General features: G+C 44.6%; 2 protein-coding genes across 4 annotated transcripts in view; one reads left to right on the plus strand and one right to left on the minus strand.

Annotated features, from left to right (window-relative positions):
• Nucleotides 1-652: 652 nt before the first annotated feature.
• LOC143015875 (CASP8 and FADD-like apoptosis regulator) lies at nucleotides 653-5,355 on the minus strand. Of its 2 annotated transcripts, none has more exons than XM_076170002.1 (10): nucleotides 5,262-5,355; nucleotides 3,807-4,156; nucleotides 3,610-3,715; nucleotides 3,354-3,489; nucleotides 3,058-3,119; nucleotides 2,898-2,970; nucleotides 2,531-2,592; nucleotides 2,372-2,450; nucleotides 1,671-2,175; nucleotides 653-1,570 (listed from the first exon to the last, which is right to left on the minus strand). In XM_076170002.1, the coding sequence occupies exons 2-10, from the start codon at nucleotides 4,100-4,102 to the stop codon at nucleotides 1,441-1,443; spliced, it is 1,449 nt and encodes a 482-aa protein (XP_076026117.1). In that variant the 5' UTR covers nucleotides 4,103-4,156; nucleotides 5,262-5,355; the 3' UTR covers nucleotides 653-1,440. The 2 variants fall into 2 exon arrangements, with proteins under 2 accessions (XP_076026117.1, XP_076026116.1); XM_076170001.1 differs by lacking the exon at nucleotides 5,262-5,355 and adding an exon at nucleotides 4,678-4,976.
• Nucleotides 5,356-5,459: 104 nt separating this feature from the next.
• LOC143015874 (hyccin 2) overlaps nucleotides 5,460-11,969 on the plus strand; it is a 31,361-nt gene continuing 24,851 nt past the window's right edge. For both annotated transcript variants that reach the window (XM_076169996.1, XM_076170000.1), the window contains exon 1: nucleotides 5,460-5,632. The gene's annotated coding sequence lies outside the window, so the exon portion shown is untranslated. The remainder of the gene's footprint in view (nucleotides 5,633-11,969) is intronic.

The following is an 11,969-nucleotide window of genomic DNA, read 5'->3' on the forward strand; positions in this document are numbered from 1 at the left end:
AAGACTCCAACAGACTCCAACACACCCACTGTCACCTCACCAAACCACACCCACTGTCACCTCACCAAACCACACCCACTGTCACCTCACCAAACCACACCCACTTCACCCTTGCCAACCTGCCCAGAAAACCCTGTAGCAGGAAAGGTGACTATAAATTGTTTGTCCACCCATTTCCCACTCCTTTGTTCACCTTCATGTGGTATACTCAAGTCCTGTGTGCGTCTTCACAGTTAATGTGAATAACAATTATCATTTGCTGCTAACTGTAATGCCCTTTGTTTCCACACGTGCCACGGGCCATGGGTATTGTTTATCCTGATTTGTTTACTAGTGAATATATATGTTGGATTTGGTGGGTTTAGTTTGTGATTTGTTTAATGTTGGAGTTTGATCGCACATTGTTTGTCTTTCTCTCTTTGTTGCAGCTCACATGAGCATAGAGCTAGAAAGCCACAGAACACAAACAATAAAAGCTTGGAAAGCATCATAACCTGTCTCCTCCTTGACCTCACTCCATCTCAATGAGTCTTCTGACAGAGACTCTGCCTACTCACCAGCACTCACTCTACTCCAAGAACACATCGCCCTAAACAGTTTCTTCAATTATAATTATTATTGATTTTAAAAAAAAAAACTAAATACAACAACATTGAATACAGAAACGTCTTAATTTGTGCAACAAAAACAAACAAGTCTGAGAAAGTGTAGCTCTTCTGTGAGATTAAATAAGGTCAATAATGGTGCTATGGAACATTATGATAGATACATACATAGACAACACCGATAAAGTATGTCAGTGTTTGTTATAAAAAGAGTGATAATTAATAGAGTGAAAGAGATATTGAATAAATACATATAAAAAAATAACCAATAAAAAAAACAATTGGTGCTGTAAGTGTAGGTACTTCATTCTGCCACTAGATGTCATTAGACACACGCTTGGAATACAAGTTCTTTCTTTTTCTTGCCTAAGAGAGATGTCACCGTCTGACTTGTATGTACATTTTTCTATTTGGCAACTCACCAATGGGTAAGAAGCACATTTGTAGGAGAGAGATCAGCCAACCCAGGGTTAGTCCAGGCCTTAGATAGACTCTGTCCACTCTTGGTCAATGATGGGAATGGCACATTAGATGGTTTTCTCTCTCCATCCTCCATCCGCTCATCTTACATCCCATGACTATACTGATCCCCTCTCTGGCCCATGGGTGTGGGGTCCAAGGGTCCATGGCTCCTGAGCTGTCTCAGCGATAGACGGCTGCTTTCCCAGAGGGACACTGGGGTGCTCCACCTTCAGGACTGTGGCTCCCTCTGCCATCTGCCCTGTATTTTATCATTCTCTCTCTCTGCCTGTATCTCTCTTGAAATTGTCTCTCCCGAGGATTCTTCCTTTGAGAAGGTGATGTGATATTGGGCTATACAAGAAAATGGACTTGACTATTTAAAGTAAAGATTCTTTCTGAGTGTATGCTTCAGGTCAATGTGGTATTTTTCTCTGGGATTCCTCTTGTTGTGATCGTAGATGGTGCCGTTCACCTCCAAATGAACATCCACAAGGTGTGTTTTCCTGTTAGAACACACACAATTGTTTGAGTCTTGCATACATAAAAAAAACAAACAAACTTAATATAATGATACATATATGATCTGAATTCATCTTATTGTACCTGCGTTGGCCTTTGTGTAAGCTGTCGGTCAGAGCCTTCAGGTAAACAGAGTGATGGGTATTTTGCTCCAGTTGGCGCTCATCTGTCCAGCAGTGACTCCAGAACACATCTGCATCAGTAGGTATAAGTTCACATTCGGGCGGCCCACTGAACCCATCCGTCTCCAGATCCTCATCCCTGTAGGCTGGCCTGGGATGGGCCTGGACCTCAGGGACGCTGTAACTCTGGATGAAGAAGAGCTTGGGCTTGCCGACCAGCATGCGGCATTCCTCAGCGGTGAAAAGACGCCTCACCCTGTCCAGACACAGGCCTGTGCAGTGCGAGTCTGTGCCCAGGAGATTAGTCGATGTACCCCGGCTAATGATGCAACAGATGAAGGAGTCGGCATTGTGGGTCTCTATCTTTTTGAAAACCCTTCTGAGCTCTGTCAGTATGTTGTCCACACTCAACCACATGTGCAGGGTCACAACAAAGCCAAGATCCTTAAATGCATGTTCCAACATCTCTGAATGAGAAGGGAGAGAGGTCATCAGCGTTAAGTTACATGCTATTAACATATGGAGCAATGACAAATCTACAGATCAACATCAATGAAAAAAGCTTAATACCATCAGCTTATCATAACACCATGGAAATACTGAAACAAATAAACATTATCCTATATCACACAGCTTTAGCACAAACTGTGTGTTAAGTCTCACCTCCATCATTTCCCACGCAGTCTATGATCACACACACACCTCTGCAAGCAGCGCTGAGATTGTACTGATCCAGTGCAGACTAAAACGGAAAGTTAAAAAAATGCTGTTACCGTGTCGGGTAAAGTTGAGCGACAAGAACAGAAAGTCTAAAAGTCTGACCTGTAAGTGTGGTTCTCTGTTTACATGCGCTGGTTTCCTCTCAGTGAACTGGGGCTTTCCAACTGAAGAGGCAAACACCCGAGTTGAATAGTAAGGTCATATACCAGTTTCATTTGTTTCAAATTGCAATTCTGACTGATCTCAGTCAAATAAAGATCATACTCAGTCGCCAGTTTATAAGGTACATCCATGCAATGACTTGTCTTTATGAGGAGTATAGTTTTCTCCCCATGCACTGAGCCCATATTGTATTGTTTTATAGTATTGGCCAGTACGATCATACAGGGGTACCTAACAATCTGTCAAATGAGTCCACAATCGTACTTCATAACAGGTAACATGCAGTCACAGTTGTCTCGTGTTTTACCAGTGTGGTGGTTGGACTGCTCTTGCCTTGGTGGGCGCCAAGAATAGCAGGGGATTGGAGCGGCGATTGAAACCTTCAGAGGAAATTAAATTATTATTATTAGTTTTATGAGAGAAACAGAGCTAAGTAGACTAGAGCTGGTTCTTATGCACTGCCTTACAGGAACTCTGGGCCTTGGCTGTTGAGTTATGTGTTGAGGTGGCTGCTGTTGAAGATTTTCACCTGTAAAAGGAGCATCCAAATAAATATCAAATACAAAACAACGAGCAAACTAGTTCCCATTATATTATCACCACACAATAAGCATTGTTGTGTTGGTGTGTTGTAAGCAGGCCATCGTTCCCTCTGCTGAGTCACGTTGTTCTTCCTCTTTAGTTTGTATCACTTCCCCTCATGCCAAACATAGACAAATTCCCGCCATTCAGTATTAAAGGTTAAAGTAAACGATATTCTCACCTGATCTCTGGTACAGATGGACTTTCTTGGCGAGATCGACCCTGCCGATGTTTCTTAAACATTCCTCTATGAGGTCCACCCTTTCTGATGAGATTTTGTCCAACTTCTCCAGTTCAACAATCACATCCAGGAAATTCTGTCCCAAGTGAAAGATGAGTTAGCTGAGGCATGCAGAAGCATGTGGCCTTGCCATGCCGCCCACACAAGGGGATTCACTATAGTTTCAGAATGACATCAGACATCATTCATTACTCACCTTAGCATTTTCTATCCTCTCTCGTGGTAGCGTGGAACTTAACAAAAATTTCATACTGTTCAGATCCTCACTGGCCATATCCTCACTTACATTCGTCATCAGTACTCTGCAGGGAAGAAACCCAAAGTTCTTAGTCCAAAGAAAGAAGGAAAGCAGAGCACTTTTACCAATGAAACAGACATCTTCAAACATCTCACTTGAATCTTGACAGAGCCTTTCTGTGTCTCAGAGTCCTCTCCACTTCATCCCTGCTGGTTCCAAACACATTCCGGAGGAGGTCAAATCTTCTCAGTTCAAAGAGGAGCTCCAGCAGTAATAACTTGTCCATCTCACTGCTCGTCACTTTTGATTTCAGCATCTCTTTCACACCAGTCACTGTACTATCTGTGTCTAGGCTCCCACAAAGGTAGGAGAGGCTCCTGCATTCGTAGCCGCTAAGAGCCTCCGTGATGGTGCTGACCGTCTGGAGCAGTTGTGAGTTTTGTACGGCCATGGAGGGACAGGGAAGGATCTCTCAGGGGTGATGAGTGGGGGAATAAAGCAGCACCTGAAGTAGACACGTAGATTAACACTTACATACTGTTCATATTCTACCCGTTAACAGTGTGGATGAGTTGTTGACCAGCTCCTCATATTAGGTATCTATATTAAATAAATAAATAAATCTATGCTGCTTTCATGTGTTAGAGAGCAGGGAGTGAGTGACAACATACATCATCAAAGAATAATATCATTAACATCATAAACAATCAACCCTAACTTCAATACTACACTATAAAACAACTTCAATTGTATTTCCAATTTAATTCCGATTATGGGTTCCAATACAGACAGATCCTGCCAGACAGAACTGCCTCTCCGCACACACAGTGACAGTAGCCGTACAAACTTTTTAAACTTGAAAATATTTACATTTTTGTACATTGTACAGTTTGGGAGAGGCGTCCGGTCAAATGTGACCGGAACGCCATCTAAGGTTTGGTTTAGCGTATGGAAATTTGCCAATACTTAACTACTCACGAACCTTCACTTATCAATATAGTTATGATCAGTTATCAGACGACTTACCTTACAGCTTCACGATCCCCAAATCGTGTGAATGTTGGGGGGGCATTCCTTTCCATACGTTATTCACCTCAGAAATATTTCCGGATGACGCACAACAGAAACAGAACTATTTGCTCGTTTCTGGTTAGTTTCTGTTCTCTAGAAATTCCAGGGTCCACGCAAGCCTATTCGGTAACGATTTTCCGGAAACAAAAGAATGTTTCATGACCTACGGCCTTAATAACGACACGTTTTACACACACATATATATAAAACGCCACGATATCCGAGAAGGCAAAAGTGAAAGTAAAGAGGCGGGACAAATGAATTCTATTTAAAGGGAGAACATTCGAAATAAGACAAACAAGTTCATAATTTTTCAAATAATCTTAATTCTTCTTTAAATAAACCTCAAATATATAGAGAGTGGATTTAGGATTTAGGATTTACATAAATCTTGACAACGTTGGTATTGTTTGGTGGCTGAGGAACAGGAAATGCAACACGAACTGTTAAGACTTAAAACGTAATTTGCACTGAAACAATTCTTCCACTGACAATAAAACATAATTTTAGTTGATTCAGTAGTGTCACTATCAACAAACCTGTTAATATAATGTCCATTGTATTGGATATTGTCCTTGCTGCAACTGCCTTTCGGTACTTTGTGCGCACTTGGCCGATATTTAAAGGCATTTCCGACACCATTTGAACGTACCACAGCTGTAGCTCATGCGCGCCCTCTATCGGCGGGTTTTGCTCCCTGCGAGTTCCGCTCAGTGTGGCCAATAGTGTGGCGCTTTGCTTCAGCACCATTGCAGTGTGCAGAGATCATACAGTAGGAAGGTGCTGCTCGCTCATACGGAGCATTAGGAGGGGGGATACGCGACCTGTGTGACCGCTCCGCTCCGGGCAAACACCGCCCTTACCCTCCGCTCCCTACGTGTGATACACCTGTGATCCGCTTCTATCCCGGGTGAGTAATTCAAAACATTTCGGGGTTTTCCTGGTAGTCGCAGTAAAGGCGACCATCAGTAGGAGCAGCAGGAGCGTTGGTGTCTTGGTGTAGATTGTGGCGGTGAGGCGGCTTTCAGACAGGCTGGCCCCGGTGTTTAGCACCTTCGGAGGGGCTGAGGCCAAGCAGCCACCCGCCGCTCGTTTCGGCCTGGTCACGACCGGTGAAAGCGAGGATGAGGCTGTCCAGCTGGGTCTGACAGGAACCGACGCGGTGTGTGTGCGCGCGTGTGTGTGTATGTGTGTGTGTGTCCGTACGCCATTCAACACCGCGTAGCTAACCTCCGTCTCTAAGCCTCCGTGGCACTGAGGTAACTAGCGGGCTAACTAACAGCCACACGGCGGGTCAACACGCTAGCTACCTAGATTCAGCCTGAAAACAACGCTGCGCATTCACGTTTACTTCACGTTATTCACCCCTAATTTACTCTACGTAGTTTCTCAGGGTCGTACGTAAAGTCGGCGTTACTCATTCAGCCATGCTTGCGAAAAATCCTTATTTTGAAAAGTAAACTGGAAGTGTTTGTATTGTGTCAGTCTTGGTTGCAGAGCTAAACTAGGTGAAGTAATGGCAGGTAATTTGTGCAGAAAGGTAGTTTTCTTCAGGCAGGTGATGTAAAAGAGTGTGTGTGTGTGTGTGCTTTGTGTGTATGAAACAAAATGATTATGAGTTACAATCCGGTATAAGGTTAAAATAGCGTGACTGTGACTACGTGAAAACCCCGTTATAAGCTTAGAAACCCGTTAGCCCGAAGCTAGTTTGTGATCATATGTTTATTGGCCTGCTGTTGTTAATCCGTCATAACATCATCGCATCAGTCAGACTCAGTGCTTAAAGTAACCAGCACGTTAATCCCTTATGCTGTCAATTCATCCGACAAAACATGGGGACATTAAAGGCAACAGTGTGTTAATCCAGGCAGTGAAAGTCTCCTTTAACATCCAATCTTCTGAGGTCAACGTGCAGACTGGAAGGGTCAAGTTCAGATCCGTGGATGAAGGAGGAGCTGGGGATGAGTGTGTGTTGCCTGTGGACACTTCAGCAGAGACGTTTAGAGAGAACAATGGCCAAACTCGGCAGTTTTGTGCAGGTCCAACCATTGACTCCAGCATAGGACCCAAGCTTCAAGACACGGCTGTAGACAACATGTGGAACCAGTATCAGTACCAGTGTCAGAGATGCTTTAAATTGGACTATCTTAGGTATTGAACCCCCCCTCGCCCCCCTTCCCTTCAGCACTATGTCATGATAATGTAATCTCGCAGCACGATTCTCAAAATGACCAGCAACCAGCCGCTCTTACACAGTGACCTCTTCTTGTCTCCTTCATCTTGTCACAATCTAGCCCGTTCTGCTCTCCAGCTGTTTTCAACACTGCCGCAAACGCGAGTATAATAAACACCCCCCCTATAATGATGTCATGGACTATGATGTAGAGCTGAAAATCCAGATAATTCCATGCCATCTGCTGCTCATTCTCAATCATCATCATCATCATCGTCCCCCTCCTTGCTCACCTCCCCCGCCCTCACTTCGCCCCCCTTCCACGGTGTGTTTTGGGACTAGGCTATCATCAGAGCTGGAGTCTATTTTAGAAGGAGAAACTCCAATTACCCATTTTATCTGTGTCTCTGTCCCCAGGAGTTAAGTTTCTGCTCTTCCACTGTGATCTCATCCATTTCACAAGTCTCTGAAATGGATTAGATCAAGTTGAATGCTGGGGAATTTATTTACTTAACAGCAAATCTGTTAGTTTCTTCCCCCATCAGTAATCCTGTTTCAAACCCAATGTTTTAGAAGAACTCCACAGGTGTGTGTGTTGGTGTCATTGTAGTCGTGGTGCCTTATGTTGAATGTGTTCCTGCCTAATGGATCCAAAGGGGGACACAGAGGAAATTCAGGTCATCTCATGAAGTTTGCACCAGTTTGTGAGGGATATTTCCAATACAAAATAGCATTGTTGTTTGTTCATTACACATCTGATGCCAAAACAAGTCACACTTTAGCTGTACAGTGTGCTCTGTCTCACTCTAACCTATGGGGATGTCCATGCCTAAGGGATCAAAGCTGTAATTAGCCTGCCATGGATTAGCAATAGGGACTATTTTCCACTGTCATCGCTCCCACTGAGACAGACGATCACACAAGTAGCCCGCTCCATATCATTCCTCTTTTTCCAATAGGAAAAAAAGCAGTGGTGTGTTGTAAGAACAATCTGTACTGAAGTTAAGTGTTCATGCTAATCAGACTGATTGTGACTGCTTTTCCTCATCTAGACATGGTTCTGTATTGTGTCTTAAAGATTTGTGCAGTGTTGGCAGATTTTGGTGAGGATGTAGACATTTCTTCACTTTTACTTTCAATACTTTAGAACTGTTTAACATACTTTTGACACTTGAACATCATTGAAAATGAACACCAGCAGCTAAATGACTTCTACTTGTAACAAAGTCAGTTTTGAGTGGGATGTCTTTGATAAGAGTTATGTTTCAGGCTTTGACGTACTAAAAAAAGATTTACATGTTTACTGTCATTTCCCAAGGCCAAACAAAGGCGACACCCCAGTTACATTGTGACACAGTTTGACCCTGGACTTCATAAACAGACGATAGTGTTTTAGATGTGTGCTTGACATTCTGCATCTATATTAAGTACATAAAGTGCAGTAATCTGCACTTGATACACAATTCACCAGGGAAGTCATGGACAGTCTGGAGCTGCAGCTGGATGTGTGGTTGTCATGCCGATACTGCAGGGGTGCTGTGACTCAGTGTGCTGCGAGGTATGAGGTCTGTCTTCATGATGTACTGTGTGTCAGAGCTCTGCGTGTCTGTGTGCTCCACACCGCTGGGCTCCAGGGTAGAGCAGCACAGTGTGTGTACTCTCTTGTGTGTAAATGATAAAGGCATCATTTGTGATACTTAATCCATAATAATAATAATAATGGCAGGGGGTTTGTGATAAATTAAAGGGCAGTCATCACAACAGCATGTTAAAAGCGCACCTCTAAAATCCCTCTGAGTACATGGGAGATATGTTACCATCATGATGAAGAGCTCTCAGTTTGACAGAAGAACTTAAAGACATCTGAGTTCACATACACACACACACACACACGCATCTCTGAGCTGTCAGTCGGCAGAACAGTTGCAGCATTAAGACGTCTGGTTACACCAAGGGGACACCTCTGCAGAAGCCATACAGATAATACATTTAAAGATAAAAAATAGCATTTTAATGTGAGGAATTGGTCGTATATTTAACAAAAGCAGTAATGTGTGAGGCTTTTCTTTATTAATGTTATGCATATCACAATATATTGATTATTGATGACAGCTTTCAGAGGGCTTGTCTGAATATTGAGACTAAGATGCTGCATGACCAGACTTTGACCTGCACCTCATTGTTACATCATCATCATCATCATCATCATCATCATCATCATCATTATTCTGCAGGTTTTCAAATGAGGTGCCACCGCATTGACTAGTTTGCTTCTGCTGACCACCTGATTTGTGTGTGTGTGTGTGTGTGTGTGTGTGTGTGTGTGTGTGTGTGTGTGTGTGTGTGTGTGTGTGTGTGTGTGTGTGTGTGTGTGTGTGTGTGTGTGTGTGTGTGTGTGTGTGTGTGTGTGTGTGTGTGTGTGTGTGTGTGTGTGTGTGTGTGTGTGTGTGTGTGTGTGTGTGTGTGTGTGTGTGTGTGTGCGCGTGCGTGTGTCTCTCGTTGTCCACCAGGCAACGAAATGTGTGTCACAAAATCTTCTTACTGACCCAAATCTGTGGGATAGCCGGACGTTACACAGGAGAGCGAACTCATTTGAAGGACTCTGGGGAAAAAGGTTGATCTATATTTGGATCTTCTTCTTCTTCTTCGTGCTGTGACTCTCATGCATTCAAAGATCTGGCTTTGCTTTGTTGTTCAGCTGAGAAGAGTTGGCCTGTGTTTGTGCCGAGAAGTCTTATTACGTGATGATGTCTTGGCTCGCTCAGCCTTGGCAGAGGCATTGGCTCCGATCCACTCCTTTGTAGTATTACCCTTCTAGAAGTGAGTTGTATTGCACACTGGTGGTTAAACAGAAGGAAGCAATGCATCCTGCTGATCTGAGTCTCTGGTGTCGGTGTGTGTGTGTGCCGCCTCATATCTACGCCTGATGACCTGTCAGGACGGTGAATGTTAGCGGGCGTGCTAAAGCAGAGATGAGCGGTCATCTTCCAAAGCCACCGGCCTCGGCTGGGCTTTACTTTCCCGTCCATCCGTCTGTCCGTCTGCTCGGCGGCTCAGCTTGCTAGTCACGACTGGCCGCTCGCCCCGAGTTGAGCTGAAGCCAAAGTCCTGTTGACTCCAGGAGCCTTTGAATGGTTGCCAGGTATTGGTTGTTGTGATACCATGGCGGCTGTGGCTGAAGCATGCTGCTGAGAGAGATATTAATATGATTGATTTATGGAAAGGAATAAGTCACAGAGGTGTACAGGTGGTAATTGATCAAATTGACTGAAGCCCATTCATAAAGCTTCAAGCCCTCAAGTTAATTTGTGTGCTTCTGCTGATATGTTGGGGGGGAGTGTGCGTGTGCGTGCGTGCGCGCGTGCGTGCGTGCGTGCGTGCGCATGCGCTCTCTGTGTGAGATGCACTTCTGGTTCAAATACAGTTTAAAAATTCCCCCACGTTTCGTATCATCCGCCTGAAACCTGTCTTATCTCATACCGGTGTGTTTTATGAATAGCGATTAGATGCAAATGAGCCCAATACCGTTGTAACGGCTCATAGGACACGAGCGCCAAAGGCCCTTTATGAAAGCTGTTTATAGGTGCTTGACACAACATGGCCTTAAGGACGTCAAATTTGCCACCACGTTGAATGAAGTGCAACTGATCCATATATCATATTCCTATTCATGCTGATCGGCTCCTGAAGTCCCTCTTGTTGCTCTAAGTTATGAGCGTCTAAGTGTTGAATTGGCACCGCAGTGTGTGTGGCAGAGCTCAAAGGCTAATGCTTATTAACTTGGCTTGAAGTTTAAAGTGGAATTCTGTCACTGTCCAGCTTCGGTCTCATTGCTCTCCACTGCATTGGGACTCGTCGAGCCAAAACGCGTCTGTATTGTTGTTTGTTTTTTTTTCCCAGACAGTAGGAAACAATTTGATGTAATAACCATTATGAGTCTCTGGAGTGGGATCTGTCTATCTGGCTTGGGTTTCTTTGGTATTCAGCACTTCTCCAGCATCTGTGGTGGCGGTGTAGTAATGCCCCCCACCCCCCTCCACCCCTCCCCTTACCCTCACCCCTCCACTTCACCCAGCTGATCCCATAGCCGGTGGGGGGGCCGTGGCTTCGGAGCCCGCGGGCGACTCGTCTGGCTCGGCTTGTTACAAAAGCTGAAGGTGGCCCATTGTTGGAAGCCTGCTGAGCGGTTTATGTGTCACTACCGCATTTTCCTGTGTTTCTCCAGAGGAAACTTAAATGCTTAGCAAGCCTCACCCCCCCACCCAAAACGCTCAAACACACACACACACACACACACACAGTCACTGACTGCTAAATACTGTGGAATTAGTGGTCATGTGTTTGTACTTTGAACCGTCAGTGAACTTGTGACTCGCTGAGATTTTCTGAGACAATAAAGGAACTCCAGCCTCTGCAGGGTTTTACCCAGAATGCTGAGGTTTTCCTTCAATGCCCCACTTCTGAAGCAGGATGATAGATGACATATTGGGATTATATGGTAATGTATGTAAAGGGTTGGGTTTGGATGTCGATCCAAAAATCTAGAGGTTGTTTTTTCTGCTAAAATCATTCTAGAATGATAAATGAAATGAAATGTAAATGTGTCGTGCCTCAGTCGCACGCATGCTTTTCCTACACACGGATGTGGATTCATGCAACATTTGCATAGAGTGCACGTGTTCCAGGCGGACCGAGGCAGGATGATGCTGGCGCTGACCCGGGCTGTTTGTGTCGTAGCTTCGCCCTAGTATATTGGGGAAATGTGTGTGTTTGTGTGTGTGTGTTTTGTTGCAACACGGGGCCCATCCCAACATGTCTGGCCCTGCAGCTGCAGCAGAGCTAATTTTAGCCTCGGATGTGCGTACGCCTCAGTTTCCCTGGACCGGCCTATGAGAGAGGAGGAGAATGAAGAGCCTCTCTCTGTCTCTCTGTCTCTCTCTCCGTCTGTCTCTCTCTTCCTCATCTTAAAATTCCCCTTTTTCTTTCCATGTGTGTGGAAACCTGTGATGTGTGTCTAAAGAAGTGGCTGTGTGTTTGTGTGTCCAAAGGGTAGGACTATTGATCCACAGGAGAA

Source organism: Genypterus blacodes, unplaced genomic scaffold (assembly GCF_046128005.1).
Source record: "Genypterus blacodes isolate CSIRO-AG114 ecotype Tasmania unplaced genomic scaffold, CSIRO-AGI_Gbla_v1 ptg000214l_1, whole genome shotgun sequence".
NCBI lineage: Eukaryota > Metazoa > Chordata > Actinopteri > Ophidiiformes > Ophidiidae > Genypterus > Genypterus blacodes.